The sequence below is a fragment of the Pimephales promelas genome, chromosome 2 (assembly GCF_988280905.1).
Source record: "Pimephales promelas chromosome 2, fPimPro1.hap1.1, whole genome shotgun sequence".
NCBI classification, from domain to species: Eukaryota; Metazoa; Chordata; class Actinopteri; order Cypriniformes; family Leuciscidae; genus Pimephales; species Pimephales promelas.
In genome coordinates this window covers 2,316,086-2,333,939 of record NC_142770.1, presented here as the reverse complement: position 1 = coordinate 2,333,939, position 17,854 = coordinate 2,316,086, and the positions used below count along the sequence as shown (strand labels likewise).

Genomic DNA, 17,854 nt, shown 5'->3' with positions numbered 1-17,854 from the left:
TCAGCATTGAAATTAAAACAAGATGAAATAATGACCGTTCCCTTTGGAAAAGGAGAGGCCAGCAGTGAGTGACGTATGGCAGAAGAAGTGGGACACAGACACTAAAGGGAGACACTATTACATACAGAAATCAATTAAGGTGAAGAGCTTCAAAGGGAAATGTAGAAGAGATGAAGTGATGTTTTCAAGATTAAGGTTTGGACATACTGGGTTAAAATCAACACTTTATTTAATGTCAAAATGTTTGTCTGATAAATGTGAGGCTTGTAATGTTCCTGAAAATGTTGAGCATGTCATCATGAAGTGTAGTAAATATAATTCTGAGCGGAACGTCTTACAAAACAAGATATATGAATTAGGCCGGGGATGGAATTTAGCAGGGATTTTAGGGAGTGAGGAAACAGGGGAGTGCTGCAAAGCTCTCTTTAATTTTCTCAAAGATACAGGATTAGATCATAAAATATAGTTTTTTTTATTTATTTTATATATATATATATATATATATATAACCTGTAACCTGAAGTATTAAAATCCTGATATTGCACACTCCACACACAGAAGGTGGCGGTATGCACCTGTTCAATTTGGTTGCGATCCGCCATAAAACCCAGAGAAGAAGAAAAAGAAGAAAGAACCCAATTAGCCGGATCAGGATGAGCACGATGATATTATCTGGGATGTCTCATTTGATCTCGGATGTTTTAAGCAACGTACGAAGAACGGCACATGTAGGCTACACCTAAAGAAAACGATACACTGAGTTAAGTAAGCTTTGTGAATAGATAAACAAATGTTCATTGTCCAAGTGCAGCACACGCTTTATTTAACAGACTACAAACGTAGACTAGACTCGGGACTCAGGAACAACCAACATCAACCACTCGACATTAAACAAGAACTCACAAAGACAAGGCTGAAACACAGGGCTTAAATGATCAGGGACAAACGAGGTAGACAAGGTACCAAGGGGGCGTGAGAAATAAGAAACACCTGGGATAATTAATAGAAATGACAAGACATTATGACAACAATAACTTTTAAAAAAAAAAACATTTATTCAGTTAGGCCTATATTAAATGTTTAATCAGGAGAAACCCGTGTCTCAAAACCTAACAAGTAGCAGTAGCATTTTCAAGTAACAACGTATTGAAATTCTTAATAGTAGAATAGAATAGATAGAATAATAATAACATTTTAAAAAAATACCATTCAGAATTGTTTAGTAAGAGCCGTGTGTGGTGAGGTTGAGTCTCTTCATCATCTGATTCTGGCTCTGATACTGTAGTATCAACACCATTATTTACATCTGACAGGAACACATATGCAACTCTCGCCTGTAAAGGTAATGGGCGTGAAGTTTCCGGACAACGTGCGGTACAGTTTAGCCAATCACAACACACCGGGCCAAACTAACCAATCGGAGCCCACTACGTGTTTCTGAGGGAGTGGTTTCATAGACTCGGGAAGTGAACCGCTCGTTCAGGGGACAGAGGAGAGCGCGGCTGACAATAAAGGGGAAATTTATGAAAAATAAGACTTTTAAAAATAGAAAAAAACACGAATACATGTTATATTGCACCCTATAAACACAATCATGCAAAGAAAAAAAGCAGTAAACACCCCTTTAATGTCTTTCTATAGAGATCTGAAGCTCCAATATAATGTCAGTGTGTGACTGAAGGTTGTTTAGTTTAAATCTCAACATTAAGATGTTTGATGTTCATCTCTCGTATCCGATCTATTCTATTCTTTTGTAAATAATTTGAACATTTAATATGATTACAGCAGTATTTCCTGTTCTTGACACAGATATTCAACATCTTGGTGTGATTGTATTAATTGAGCATATTTATTAGAATATGAATCATGTGAAGATATCAGAGGACACTTTCATACACACAGTTATAGCAGACGATCTGTTCCTGATCCTTTAAACCATTAGAGAAACTCTGAGATCAGTCTGAGAGGAGAAACAATCCAGACATTTGATCAGAAATGAAGAACAAACGTCCTGAAGAGAGTTACAGGAGAGAGCAGAGACAAACACTCTCAGGAAATCAAGTCAAGATCAAACTGTTGCTTTAAGATGTTTTTAACATGTCATTGGTCAGTTTATTTCTGTTGAAAGTCATCATTGACTAACAGGAAGTTGAGGCGTACTGGAGCTCAAAGTGAAAATGATCAGAGTGTGAAATAATCATCAGAAATAGAGCTAGATGGTCACATGCATTAACACTTATAGATATTTTATCTGATTGTAGAGTTTCTCTCCACTTTACTCTACAGAGCAGCTTCACATCAGCACGTCTGTCATTTTATCAGTTTTGAAGAGTTTGTCTTTTCATATTTGTGGACTGAAACTGATGAAGATGTTTCTCCCTGTTTTGCTCTGCTTGTGTTTCTGGCGTCTGGTTGGTGAGTTTAATGTGTTTTTATGACTTCAGTTGTTTCTGTTCTGGTAACATGTAATAAATGTCTGGTTAGTTTAGTCGAGGAGGATCAACATTCACTGTTATTCTCATATAGAAATAATTAAACTATGATTTTACTGTCAGATCAAGTTTGAATTCAGCTCTAAACTCAGTTATTATGGATTGATTAAAATAATATAAGCTCAGAAAATCAACAGCATTAGTTTTAGTGTGACATTAAACGTTACAGTTAAAGTGTATTTGTATATTATAGACCTTTACAATGCTTATGATAAACATTACAATGCTCATGATAACTTTTGTAAGCTCTACAATAAGTAAATCCACTTCACCAGCTAATTACTCATCGACAGCGATGCCATAGAAATATACAGAGCGACCGCAAAACGGAAGTTCAAAGATAATATTCTTTTTTATTCAAAAATCTTTTTAGTATTTTATTGAACTTCATCAAACCAAAAACAAGAGATTTTAAAGCTTTAATCTGTGAAAAACTCTGTTCTTCAGTAGGGGTTGCTGATGAGTTAGTGTCAGTGTTTGAGGGAGATTCAGCCTCTCTAGACTCTCGTCTCACTGAAATAAAGGATGATGATGTGATTCAGTGGAGATTTGAAGATGGAAAGACTTTAATAGCAGAAATCAATAAAATGGCCGACAGATTCACTGTATATGATGATGTTCTTGATGGGAGATTCAGAGACAGACTGAAGCTGGACAATCAAACTGGATCTCTGACCATCACAAACACCACAACTGAAGATGCTGGAGTTTATAAACTACTGATCAACAGTGAGATCAGAGAGAGTTTCTTTCTCATTGTCATTGGTGAGTCAAATATTTGTTTCACTTGTTTTATATTTTTAATCACCACAAATATACCATTAATAATTTAAACTCTTTTTTTGCTTTTGGAGTTTAATGATGATATTCTAAAATTTAATTTTCTAACTATTTACTTTAATAAACCATCAAATGATTGTTTTAATTTGTGATGAACCCTGTTTTCTGTTTGTTGTTGTTGTTATGTGTGTGTGTGTGTGTGTGTGTGTGTGTGTGTGTGTGTGTGTGTGTGTGTGTGTGTGTGTGTGTGTGTGTGTGTGTGTGGTGATTCAGTTCTGGAGCCAGTGTTTGAGGGAGATTCAGTCTCTCTAAACTCTGACACTGAATTAAAGGACGATGATGTGATTCAGTGGATCTTTGAGTTTGAAGACAAAGCTTTAATAGCAGAAATCAATGTAACGGCCGACAGAATCGCTGTATATGATGATGTTCTTGATGGGAGATTCAGAGACAGACTGAAGCTGGACAATCAAACTGGATCTCTGACCATCACAAACATCACAACTGAACATACTGGATGTTATCTAGCAATCCGCCGTGAGAGACAGAGATTCACTGAGGGAAAGATTTTCATTCTTGTTGTTATTGGTGAGTTCAAAAATGTTTACACCTGTTTTTTAAATTTAAATTAATTCATACACCATTTTGTTTTTCGTATTTTATATTGTTTATTTTTAATGTAAATGTTAAACCATTCAATTTAGTAAACCATTATAAAGTGATTTAACAGTATTAATCTGTGACAAACACTGTTTCTGTTTGTTCTCTGTGTGTTTGACAGATGAAATGGAGTCAGTGTCAGTGATGGAGGGAGATTCAGTCTCTCTAAACTCTAATCTCACTGAAATAAAGCGTGATGATGTGATTCTGTGGATGTTTGGAAAGACTTCAATAGCAGAAATCAATAAACGGTCCGACAGATTCACTGTATATGATGATGATCTTGATGGGAGATTCAGAGACAGACTGAAGCTGGACAATCAAACTGGATCTCTGACCATCACACACACCACAACTGAAGATGAAGGAGATTATAAACTAGTGATGCTTAAAGGAGGAAGATCAAAATTATTCAGAGTTTCTGTCTATAGTGAGTAGAGATCATTTCTCTCCTCCTTTAAATATTCGTATTTACTATTTATATATTAATATAATATAGTAACAGGCAATCATAATAATTAAGTTAAATATAAAAGATTTTTATCACCATCAAATGAAAAACATTTTAGTATAACATCAACTTCTTCACAGTTAACAGGAATCGCAGCTTTTCTCTGTAAATAATACTGAGTTCTCTGAATATTTGGGTCTCGGGACTCTTCTAAAATAGATGATTTTACAGGATGATTTCTTTGTCTCAGAGGAAACTTCACAAAAAACACAAATACTATTTACATATTGAATTGTTGAATCGTTTATAGTTTGAGATGACAGACCGTATAAATATCTAATTTGGAACCAAATATATTATTGTTGATTAGATTTGATCATATTTCTGTGTATTCATAAATATTAGTTGATGTCAGCGCTGATATTAGTGTTTATTGACTGATCTGATGTCAGTTTGATGTGTTTATTCCTCAGACTCTGTCCAATGTTGCGGTCCTACTGAAACTGTGATCCGATTGGTCCTCTCTGCTCTGGTGGGCGTGGCTACTGTCATCATTCTGGTTTATGACATCAGATCCAGAAGAGCTGAACTAGATCAAGCACATATTCACACATCAGGTGCATGATTGATGATGTCATTTCTCACAAACTGATTTGCATATAAGTATCTGTGAGATTTATTAATGTGGCTTTTTATCTTCACCTTTTTCAGGAAGTATCGAAATCTAAAGCAGAACGCCGAACTTTAATTTTTCTTCAAGTGTATTTTTTTTTGTGCTTCTAGTTTTTTTTTTCATAATAAATACAGAATAATTGAGCTTGATTATTTTTGAGATTTTTTAAAGAAAAATTTTGTTTGTAAGACTTTATTGTTTAAATTTCTCTCAGATTAAAAAAAGTGAATGAAGAGACACAGATCTCAGTTTAAACTGCTTTATATTTATCATATGTATTTTCTTGCCTTTATCAATAAAGTTTCTCACTCTGAGGTTCAAGAGTCTCTCCATGATTTATTCAGAGGAATACAAACTTTATGTATATTTTAAATATTTCAGAAGTGTGCACCATATACAGCTTTATTTGTAAATTGTTCACATATACAGTAGTTAACCAGTGTAGAGATGATAAAATCAGAACAATCCCACTGATGAAGCCTCCAGGGGTCTGAGTGTGGATAACTTTCTTGCCTGCAAGAGGTGGTTGGAGGGTCCTGACTTTCTCCAAAGAACGGAAACGGATTGGCCAAGACCTTTGGAGCCGCAGTCCATCTCTTTAGACGACCCAGAGGTCAAAAGGGACGTCCTGGTAAATGTGATTACACACACAGAAGATGCGACCTGTAAGCTCATGACTTACTTTTCTGACTGGTCTAAACTTAAAATCTCTGTTTGGTACTTAAGGCTCAAATCTATTCTTCTGGAGCTGAGCAGAGAGAGGAAGTTGATTCTGGCTTCTTTAGATCCTACTGGCTCATCTTTGGAGGAGAGGATGAGAGAGGTTAGAGGAGCAATTGGCAAACAACCACTTTCTGTGAGTGAGCTCTCTAAAGCCCAAGCTGCTATTGTACATTTCAGTCAGCAAGTAACATTTCAGGAAGAAATCTCAATGTTGAAAAGTGGAGCATCTTTTGTGAAGAAAACAAGCAACATTTACAAATTAGATCCAATGCTCAGTGACGATTTGTTGAGAGTTGGTGGAAGACTTTGCCTGAAGAGCTCAAGCATCCTGCGATTCTCTGTAAGGGGCAACATATATCTAGTCGGTCCATACATCAACAGCTTGGGCATGCTGGACAGAACCATATGCTCTCGACTTTGCGGCGCAAGTATTGGGTTACCAACGCCCATAGACATATACACTAGACCTCACCTTGGATACGGCAGTTCATTAGAACGAATGGGTCAATAGAGCCAGCTTAATACACAGGTGTAGCGGGTGGGGAATGATGCTAGGGTGGCGGGGAGATCACACGGTTTTTACCGCTGGCACGCCACAGCTAGATTAGCCCTCACGTTTGCATATACTTTGAACTCTGTAAACTATTTTTTCTATTAAATGCGAACACCACCCAAAGACGCTAAACGTTGTGGACTTCAGATTCATCCAAAGTGGACAAATAGCGCGTCAAAAACAGGATCTCACCCTGCCGAGTGTCTGATTAATGTTAAGACAGTCACTACAGGTGTTATACGATCATATTTTCTTGACCTAGTAAGAACTCTAGCAGCTGCATTTTGCACTAACTGTAGCTTGTTTATTGAGGATGCAGGACATCTAGTCTCGAGGTCATGAATGCGTGAACTAATTTTTCTGCATCAGAAACAGATAGCATGTTACGTAGTGTAATGGGACAAGGTTGGGGAACTACAAGTCCCATCAGCCCCAGCGCTATATAAGGAAGTAGTGAGGTTTGTTTGTCCTCTCACTTCCTTTCCGTGATCGTGTGTTGTGGACGTCGTGTGTTTTGTGGAGGCGGCACACTTAAAGCTTCAAAGATTGAGCCCTTCAGAAGGATAGTAGCAGATAAGCAGCTATGTTAACGTCATGGAGAGCTGAGTACTTGTTGCACACCATTTAGGAGTGTTTTTGCCGGATTATTGCCTGACTGATTGTTGCCTGAGTGCCAGTCAGAAATATCGGATGTTTGAGGGATGCACGGTTACCGTTTACTTTAGATTGAATTTTCTTTGGTTTATTTATTATTTTGTCTTATGTTGGACCAAGTGGGAAAACCCCAGACCATAAACTAAGTGTGATGGTTCAATGGTGCTGCTGACTTGTTTGTCCTACTGGCATTACCCACGGTTAATCTGTTTTTCTTTCCTTTTTGTAGATTTCTTTTTTCCCAACGATGGCTGTGTGGTTACCCTCACTGTATGGATGGCGGTGGTGAGGTGGCTGGGATCGTGTGGTGTTGGTCACTTTATTTGTATTTTTGCCTTTAGGGTTGCAGTGTGATTGCTGTGAGTTTTGCTGTGGTGAGAGCACTTTTCAGGACTACTGCCTTCACGATATAGGTAACCTGTGGCCATCTGTGGGTTGTTGTTTTTGTTTCTTATTTTTTTTTATTTGTTATTTTGTGGGTATTTGCTTTTAAGGACTTATTTTCTTTAACTGCTGAATTATTTGAATAAAAATGTGCCTATTGATGGAAACTGCACAACCGCCTTGCGCCTGATTATTTACCCCTTGGGTCATGTTACAGTAGCTTAGCAATGTTTCTAAGGTGGGGAAAGGCTGTTCTTGTAACATATGAAATATGATTTTCGAAAGACAAGTTGCAGTCTATAACACCCAGGTCTTTTACTGTAGTGGATAAAGTAACAGGACGTCCGTCTATATTAAAAGTTGTATTGCGAGAGGTTTTGTGAGTAGTTTTTTGGACCAATAAGTCATACCTCCGTTTTATCTGAATTTAATGGGCTGTGTGCACATGCGTAGTTTCGAACTTCCGCTTTAATCAGAAGTCGGCGTATCAGTTTCCGGTCTACGACTGGTCATCCGCATCCACTAATAAACAAACAAGATGAGTGCTGCTGTTGTACGAAAAAAAGAGTTCTTAAACACATCTAAGTTTCTAAGAACTGTAGGTGGATCCGTTTCACACCCGTTTGCAGTGTGTGTTGCGGTGCAGGATCTGTTAGTACGTTCACATATTATTATGAAGCGTTTGCACAGTGAATAACTGATCCGCGGCTGTACAGCAAACACATACTTAATATTTTTATTATTTTTTGCGCGTCGATCAAAATGTCTATTTTGTGCAGCCACTGCGCTCGAAGGTTGGTGTTTATCAGCAAGCAGTAGAAGCTCAAATGGCTGTTAGCGACTTGAAGCAGAGCAAGTACCGCACAGCAGTCTCCGAACGCACCATGTAAACAGGTTAGGGCTTTTACTTTTCACTGATAACAGCAGCACAGCGATCGTTTCCACACCGAATCTATTTCTGCTGTGCTGCAAACGCTGGTGGTCAAAATGATAAAGATTGACCTGAAAATGTAATTTCATCATAAATGCGTTTAATTAAATAAAATGTTGTAATCTCACCATAAATGCACATTTAATCAAGGAAAACTACAAGTTACTTCAACCCGGCGACAGAATGAACTCGTCTCGATCGTGGAGGCGGAAAAATAAGTTTTGTGACATGCAAGATCTTTAAAATTAAGATGCAAAAGAAAAGGCAAGTCCGCTGCTTTTGTCAATTTCAAGTTTTAATTTAAATTATTTGCGATTTTAATATAGGAAATATTTGACCACTTGCTTGAGCAGCCCTACCTGTTGTTAACAGCCCTACCTGTTAGATTTTATATCTTTGAGACATTGTTTAAATTGTGTTTAAACGTGCATACAAAGAATCGCAATGCTGACACAACCTTTTGTTTTTTAAAAATAAGTTGCAGCATAACTTCTGGACTTTAAATAAAAATAATAAGTATGTGTTTGTTGTACAGCCGCGGATCAGTTATTGACTGTGCAAACGCATCATAATAACGCACTAACAGCACGATCCTGCACCGCAACATACACTGCAAACGGGTGTGAAACGGACGTTAGATTCACCTACAGTTCTGAGAAACTTAGATGTGTTTAAGAACTCTTTTTTCGTACAACAGCAGCACTCATCTTGTTTGTTTATTAGTGGATGCGGATGACCAGTCGTAGACCGGAAACTGATACGCCGACTTCTGACAAAAGCGGAAGTTCGAAACTACGGTTGTGCACATAGCCGATAGCAGGAAATTACGCGTCATCCAGCAATTTATATCTTTGAGACACTCTGTCAGTTTAGATGAGTTAGTGTTTTCGTCTGGTCGTGATGAAATATATAATTGAGTGTCGCCATCATAACAGTGGAAATTAATTCCATGTTTTCTTATAATATTACCAGGTGTAGCATATATATTGAGAGAGAACTCAGCTTAAAGGACATCTCAATTCTCTAATTTCACTGCGAGGATCGAGGAGGCTTCCAGAGGAGTCATTGTGAGGGTACACGGATGTATTATGAAGAGTTTTATTGACTAATGACGCACGGTCGCAATCATTTTAATTTATACTTTACCTTTGCAGTTTATATAAAACACACATCTCAGATATTTCAACAGGGCATCTTTCTTTATTATTATTTATTACTAATTTATTAAATAACCAAACTTCTAGAACATAAGGGCAGATCCTTTGAGCGCTGACAGTCGAGTGATCAAGTATTCCAATGTATAAAAAAGCTTTCATTCGATTCCTCCATTTCTTTCCTTTCAGCCTTCCCTCGCGTCCTACAGGGGGTGAGCTGAGATGTGGGGAAAGGAAACAAGGATGCACACATAAGAAATGAGAAGCACCCATGAAGTGTGGGGGAGGTTGGTTATTGCATGCTTGAGTTACAACAACTTCCTGTTTTGAGCACTTGTTTTTCAACTAGAGTTTTAAAAGAGTTATTTTGCTTAGATTCATCAATATATTAAAGTCTGAAGTTATGAACAAGCATTTCTCATCAAATTTCCCCAAGACCAAAACTTTCTGGTAACCAAATGATATTTCTCTGAAAAAAACGATTACATTTACTGTATATTTGCATTAATGTGCGCTAATGGATTTTGTTGTAAGAACACAGGCAAACATTATATATATGATTTAGTGGCTTTTGAGTCTAAATTAACCCTGAAATGGTTTTTCTCTTTTATTTGATCTGTACTAACATCAGTGTGTCTGGTTTGATCTGTCGGGGAATAAACAGCTTCTGCTGGATGTTTGTCATCTCTGTGTGTTGTCAGTATTTTGTGGCCGAAGCGTTTCTTCATTTTCTCGCCAGCTAATAGGAAGCTCACAATCTTCCTCACAAAACATCTTTACACTGAAATAAAGTTAATCCATCATCAGACAAATAAGAGTCACAGGTCAAATATGATTGACAGCTCGCATCACTAAATAGTAGATACAGATATCTAAGCCAATATTTCACTCTTCTGCTGTTAGTTTTGATTCAGGGTCAGAATTCATTTGTAAATGTGAGATCAGCAAAAGCTTGTTGATGTTCGTGATGTTAAAGGAGACGAGTGTGTGAGCGGAAACTAACTGATGTTGGGGGAGGATTCACACACTGATAAATATCTCAGTTCGGTCGTGTTTCAGGTCAATCTGAGTGTTTCAGACATTAAGAGTTACTATCGTGGGCTTTTCAGTGAACCGATGAAGAAGATGTTTCTCAAATTAGTTTTGCTCTGCTTGTGTTTGTGGCGTCTGGATGGTGAGTTTAAATGTGTTTTCATGACTTCAGTTGTTTCTGTTCTGATGTGATAAATTACTGGTTAAATTAGTCAGAAAGGATTAACATTCACTGTTATTCTCATATAGAACAAATAATGTGTGATTTTGCTGAGAGATAACACTCTTATTTGAGATTAAAGTCGATGTTTTTATTGCAGAGTTATTGATTATATAAAACTGTTTAGCTATTTCTCATTTTCATTCATCATATTTTGTGTTTGAACTTCTGCAGAATATTAATCACTTCACATTTACATGATTAAAAGTATTTTAGGGAAGCTTCATCAAATCAATATCAAGTGATTTTAAAGCTTTAATCTGCGGAAAACTCTGTTCTTCAGGTGCGTTTGGAGATTATGGTGTTTGGACAGAGTTGGTGTCAGTGTTTGAGGGAGATTCAGTCTCTCTAGAGTCTCCTCTCACTGAAATAAAGGATGATGATGTGATTCAGTGGAGGTTTGGATATGATAAAGACACTTTAATAGCAGAAATCAATGTAACGGGCCGACAGATTCACTGTATATGATGATGTTCTTGATGGGAGATTCAGAGACAGACTGAAGATGGACGATCAAACTGGATCTCTGACCATCACAAACATCACAACTGAACATACTGGAGATTATAATCTACTGAGCAACAGTGAGATCAAGATCATCAGATCCAGAAGAGCTGAAGGAGATCAAGCACATATTCACACATCAGGTGCATGATTGATGATGTCAGTTCTCACAAATTGATATATATGTGAGGTTTATTACTTTTTGACTTTATATTTTTTTATCTTTTCTACTGAAATCTAAAGCAGAACGCTGAACTTTAAAGGTTCTTCAAGTGTGTTAGTATTTTGCTCTTCTAGTGTTTTTTTTTCATAATAAATACTGAATAATTGAGCCTGACGATTTTTGAGGTTTAAAACAATCTTATGTGTAAGGCTTTATTGTTGATATTTCTCTCAGATACATAATAATAATAAAGAGACACAGATCTGACTTTAAACTGCTGTTTAAAGTTTCTCACTCTGAGGTTCAAGAGTCTCTCCATGATTTATTACATTTATTATGTCGAGCGCCTCGTGGAGGAATACTAACTTTATGTTAGATATTATTTAACAATACTGATAGGCCTACTGTTTTTCTATCTACAATAATAAACAAACAACTTCCACCTGAGAAAATACTGATTTGGGCCACATTATAATATACTTTGAGACCACAGTGAAATACATAAACACAACATATCGATCCTCCATTTCCTCCGACAGGGAATGATAAAGTCTTTAAATCGCTAGTGTGATTTGTCTCTGTGGTCTCGTCTGAGGAGCAACTCCTCCATCTAGTGGCTCACCCTGAACTCACATGTTATCAGGAGTTATTCACTCAGATCCAGTGATTGTTACTCAAGAAAGCCACTAGATGGCGCTGTGTTCAGTGTTATGTGACGAATACACTGTGCAACGAGTAATGAAGAATAAAAGCACATGTTGAAGTGTTCAGAGAAAATAAACGGACATGTTGAGACACTTTATTCAAATCACTGAACAAATCATGATATTCGGAGTGAACTATCAGGATATTTTCTCTTTTTCAGACCATTCTCTGTAAGTCAAGTCACTTTATTTATATAGCGCTTTTTACAGTACGGACTGTTTCAAATCAGCTTTACAGAGATAACAGGAAAATAATATGGCAAAGTTTGGAGAAAACCATGATGTCATTGTCCAGCTAAGTGCAGTTCTCATATAATGGTGTCAGTGCAGATCAATAATATTGTTGAATATTAAATAGCCAATGGTGAAAAAGACCAAAATCCATCAGTGACAGAATGGAGAAAACCTTGTGAGAAACCAGACAGATGCTGCGTTCATGTGCTATATGGTAATTATGGTAAATACCAAAAGCAGACGTGGAAAATGCACATGAACACCCCCTCATGTGGTATTTTCTACTGGGCAACTCGTAGAATATTTTGATGGACGAGTTGCCGAGATGAGATAACCTTTGAACTTTTCAAAATGGCGGAGAGCAACGCAAGAGTCGTGAATAGTAATAAAATACTATTCATGATCTAGAAAATATATAGCATATTATTTACCTTTTGAGTTTTGATAAATCATTTTCTTGCTGTTGCAGATGACTTAAGCAATCTAAAATAGTTCTAGCTAAATAACAGGTCTGGATCTCCATCTTTTTACCCCATCATTACGACAACAAAAGCACTTGAATGCAACACACTGGTAAATACCAATTCACAAGTGGAAATATCCTACTTTCCATAGCACGTGAACGCAGCATCAGTCCAAAGGGCAGTTCTCCTCAGCCAATGAACAAACAGTGTGTGATTATGATTCAGGCAACATTATAGGCCAGAAGTCAGATTGGATCAGAACATCAGAATATTATCCAGTTCATCTGGTTGAAGATCGGAGTCACGCTGGTCTGGAGCTCGAGTTTGTTGAGGATCAGTGTCGGCTGTCGTGTCGATGAGGGGAGAGTCTAGTTCACACAATCTCTGCTGACTCTTCAGGGATGCGTTGTGGTCGTGTCTAGGCTCAGGTCCACCATCTGATCTGGATACGGCCCGGATCCGGTAGATTACGGTAAACCTTTCGGCGGATCTAAACTATGCAGCCTAACATTGAGTTATAGAAGTCTATAATGTGTTTGTTAAGCCAAAGAGATGTGTTTTTACTCTAGATTTACAGTAAACTGACAGACTGTGTCTGCTTCCCGGAGTCGGACAATGCTATGAAGACTTCCAGAGTTTAAAGAGAGGAAAAGGATCTTCCACCAGCAGCCGATTTTGATATTTTAAGATTGCAATAGATGTGAAGGACTATGATGTGTATATAATGTGTATTTATGGTTGTGTGTGAAAATCCCAGTAAATTGGCAGTTTCAGAAAAACTCAGACCAGTCTGAAGTCGCCCCCTACACTCTTAGAAGAAAAGGCTCTATATAGAACCTTAAAGGTTCTATCACCGCTACGTGTTTGGAACCCCTAAAAGGTTCTATACACTCTTAAAAAAAGGGTTCCTCTGGATATATAACCCTGGGGTTCCATATATGAAGCGGGGGATGGAACCATTTCTGGTTCTAAATAGAACCATTTCTTCTAAGAGTGTATGTGGCACTATTGAGGGAACAGTACGGTGTACATTTTAGGACATCCTCAGATCTCAGTCATATGACAAAAAGGCATGGGGCGAAACGTCAGCTCTTTTACTCTCTTCATGAGTTCAGTTCTTGGAGAGTTGGGGAGGGGTGCGCCAGTGATTCTCTCAGCAGTCCGGACTATATCCGCTGTAGTCTTCTGAGGTCTGATTTGGTAGCTGAGATGATCCAGACAGTTATAGAAGTGCAGCGGATGCGTTCAGTGTCGGCAGAGTAGAGCTGTATCAGCAGATCCTGTGGGAAGTTGAACTTCTTCAGCTGGCGAGGGAAAGTACAGTCTCTGCTGGGCCTTTTTTACAATGGAGTCAATGTGAGTGTCCCACTTCTTAAATAAGTGCTCTTGATGACCACTAGAGGAGTCTTCCCATTTCCCACAATCACTGTGGCATTTTATTAGTCATAGAATTTTGCTCTTAACTCAGTTATTAGTGATAATTAAATACAATAATGTAAAATAAATAGGCCTATGAAGCTCAAATACCCAACAGCATTAGTTTGAGTTATGTGGGCGTTTTAGAGAACAATTAGAGAAACTCTGAGATCAGTCTGAGAGGAGAAACAATCCAGACATTTGATCAGAAATGAAGAACAAACGTCCTGAAGAGAGTTACAGGAGAGAGCAGAGACAAACACTCTCAGGAAATCAAGACAAGATCAAACTGTTGCTTTAAGATGTTTTTAACATGTTATTGAATGTCAGTTTATTTCTGTTGAATGTCATCATTGACTTACAGGAAGTTGAGGCGTACTGGAGCTCAAAGTGTGAAATAATCATCAGAAATAGAGTTTGACGTCACATGCATTAACACTTATAGATATTTTATCTGATTGTAGAGTTTCTCTTCACTTTACTCTACAGAGCAGCTTCACATCAGCACGTCTGTCATTTTATCAGTTTTGAAGAGTTTGTGTTTTCATATTTGTGGACTGAAACTGATGAAGATGTTTCTCCCTGTTTTGCTCTGCTTGTGTTTCTGGCGTCTGGTTGGTGAGTTTAATGTGTTTTTATGACTTCAGTTGTTTCTGTTCTGGTAACATGTAATAAATGTCTGGTTAGTTTAGTCGAGGAGGATCAACATTCACTGTTATTCTCATATAGAAATAATTAAACTGTGATTTTACTGTCAGATCAAGTTTGAATTCAGCTCTAAACTCAGTTATTATGGATTGATTGTAAATATGAAGTTCAGATAATCAACAGCATTAGTTTTAGTGTGACGTTAAACATTACAGTAAAAGTGTATTTTTATATTATACCATATAAAAATATATTTCTCTTTTCATTCATCATCTTTTATCTTTGCACTGCTGCAGAATATTATTAATTTCACATGTAAATGGTTAAAAGTATTTTAGTGAAGCTTCATCAAACCAAAAACAAGAGATTTTAAAGCTTTAATCTGTGAAAAACTCTGTTCTTCAGGAGGGGTTCCTGAGTCAGTGTCAGTATTTGAGGGAGATTCAATCTCTCTAGACTCTGGACTCTCTAAAATAAAGCGTAATGATGTGATTCAGTGGAAGTTTAGAAACACTTTAATAGCAGAAATCAATAAACGGGCCGACAGATTCACTGTATATGATGATGTTCTTGATGGGAGATTCAGAGACAGACTGAAGCTGGACAAACAAACTGGATCTCTGACCATCACACACATCACAACTCGATATAAAGGAGAATATGAACTACTGATCAACAGTGAGATCAGAGAGATTTTCTATCTCAATGTCTACGGTGGTGAGCCAAATATTTATGTCACTTGTTTTATATTTTAATCCCCACAAATATACCATTAATAATTTAAACTGTTTTTTTTTTTTGCTTTTGGAGTTTAATGATGATATTCTCAAATTTAATTTTCTAACTACTTTAATAAACCATCAAGTGATTTTTTTAATTTGAGATGAACCCTGTTTCTGTCTGTTGTTGTTGTGTGTGTGTGTGTGTGTGTGTGTGTGTGTGTGTGTGTGTGTGTGTGTGTGTGTGTGTGTGTGTGTGTGTGGTGATTCAGTCCTGCTGTCAGTGATGGAGGGAGATTCAGTCTCTCTAAACTCTGATTTCACTGAAATAAAGGATGATGATGTGATTCAGTGGAGGTTTGGAGACACTTTAATAGCAGAAATCAATAAACGGGCCGACAGATTCACTGTATATGATGATGTTCTTGATGGGAGATTCAGAGACAGACTGAAGCTGGACAATCAAACTGGATCTCTGACCATCACACACACCACAACTAAACATGAAGGATATTATGAACTACTGACCAACCGTGAGAGACAGATATACACTGAGAGAAAGATTTTCAGACTCTCTGTCATTGGTGAGTTCAAAAATGTTTCCACCTGTTTTTTAAATTTAATTGAATTCATACACAATTTTTTTTTTCGTATTTTATAATGTTTATCTTTAATGTAAAATTTAAACCATTCAATTTAGTAAACCATTATAAAGTTATTCAACAGTATTAATCTGTGATAAACCCTGTTTCTGTTTGTTCTCTGTGTGTTTGACAGATGAAGTGAAGTCAGTGTCAGTGATGGAGGGAGATTCAGTCTCTCTAAACTCTGAAATAATAGATGATGGTGTGATTCTGTGGAGGTTTGAAGATGGAAAGACTTCAATAGCAGAAATCGATAAACGCTTAGGCATATTCACTGTATATGATGATGTTCTTGATGGGAGATTCAGAGACAGACTGAAGCTGGACAAACAAACTGGATCTCTGACCATCACAAACATCACAACTGAAGATGCTGGAGTTTATAGACTAGTGATGCTTAGAAGAAGATTCTCATCAAAAGTATTCAGAGTTTCTGTCTATAGTGAGTAGAGATCATTTTTCTTCTCTTTCAAATATTCTTATTTACTATTTATATATATTTACTATAATATAATATAGTAATGGGCAATCATAATAATTAAATCAAATATAAAAGATTTTTATCACCATCAAATAATATAACATCAACTTCTTCACAGTTAACAGGAATCACAGCTTTTCTTTGTAAATAATACTGAGTTCTCTGAATATTTGGGTCTCGGGACTCTTCTAAAATAGATGATTTTACAGGATGATTTCTTTGTCTCAGAGGAAACTTTAAAAAAAACACAAATACTATTTACATATTGAATTGTTAAATCGTTTATAATGTGAGATGACAGACCGTATAAAAATCTCATTTGGAACCAAATATATTATTGTTGATTAGATTTGATCATATTTCTGTGTATTCATAAATATTAGTTGATGTCAGCGCTGATATTAGTGTTTATTGACTGATCTGATGTCAGTTTGATGTGTTTATTCCTCAGACTCTGTCCACTGGTGTGATCCTACTGAAGCTGTGATCCGATTGGTCCTCTCTGCTCTGGTGGGCGTGGCTACTGTCATCATTCTGGTTTATGACATCAGATCCAGAAGAGCTGAATGAGATCATATTCACACATCAGGTGTATGATTGATGATGTCATTTCTCACAAACTGATTTGCCATATATATTTGTGAGGTTTATTAATTTTTGGCTTTATATATTTTTTTTATACTTTTTTAGGAAGTACTGAAATCTAAAGCAGAACGCTGAACTTTAAAGGTTCTTCAAGTGTGTTAATTTTTCTTCTAGTGTTTTTTTTTATAATAAATACTGAATATTTGAGCTTCATTATTATAGCTTCATTATTTTACATAATTTTTTTTAAGTCTTTTTTGTTTATATTTCTCCCAAAAAAGTAAATGAAGAGACACAGATCTCACTTTAAACTGCTGTATATTTGCTGTATGTATTTTCTTGCCTTTATCAATAAAGTTTCTCACTCTGAGGTTCAAGAGTCTCTCTGTGTTTTATTACATTTATTATGTCGAGCGCCTCGTGGAGGAATACAGACTTTATGTATATTTTAAACATTTAAGAAGTTTGGAACATATAAAGCTTGACATTTTTTTAAAGCTGAAGTCTACAGTTTTTCCTCTTTGTCGCCATCTCTGTTCGAAATCTGCAATTGCAGTCATTCGCGGATTTATCAACTTTATCGAG

At 36.7% G+C, this 17,854-nt stretch overlaps 2 protein-coding genes across 3 annotated transcripts; both read left to right on the top strand.

Moving 5' to 3' along the window:
• Positions 1-770: 770 nt before the first annotated feature.
• Positions 771-5,370, top strand: LOC120486393 (uncharacterized). 2 transcript variants are annotated; one of them, XM_089121166.1, is made up of 6 exons: positions 771-2,415; positions 2,943-3,257; positions 3,546-3,860; positions 4,054-4,362; positions 4,857-5,000; positions 5,095-5,370. In XM_089121166.1, exons 1-6 carry the CDS (start codon positions 2,364-2,366, stop codon positions 5,109-5,111), a joined length of 1,152 nt encoding a protein of 383 aa, XP_088977292.1. In that variant the 5' UTR covers positions 771-2,363; the 3' UTR covers positions 5,112-5,370. The 2 variants fall into 2 exon arrangements, with proteins under 2 accessions (XP_088977292.1, XP_088977287.1); XM_089121161.1 differs by having other exon boundaries at positions 772-2,415; positions 2,940-3,257.
• Positions 5,371-12,282: 6,912 nt separating this feature from the next.
• Positions 12,283-17,595, top strand: LOC148995697 (uncharacterized). The gene is made up of 5 exons (XM_089121210.1): positions 12,283-14,810; positions 15,246-15,557; positions 15,832-16,143; positions 16,337-16,645; positions 17,136-17,595. Exons 1-5 carry the CDS (start codon positions 14,759-14,761, stop codon positions 17,252-17,254), a joined length of 1,104 nt encoding a protein of 367 aa, XP_088977336.1. The 5' UTR covers positions 12,283-14,758; the 3' UTR covers positions 17,255-17,595.
• Positions 17,596-17,854: the final 259 nt, after the last annotated feature.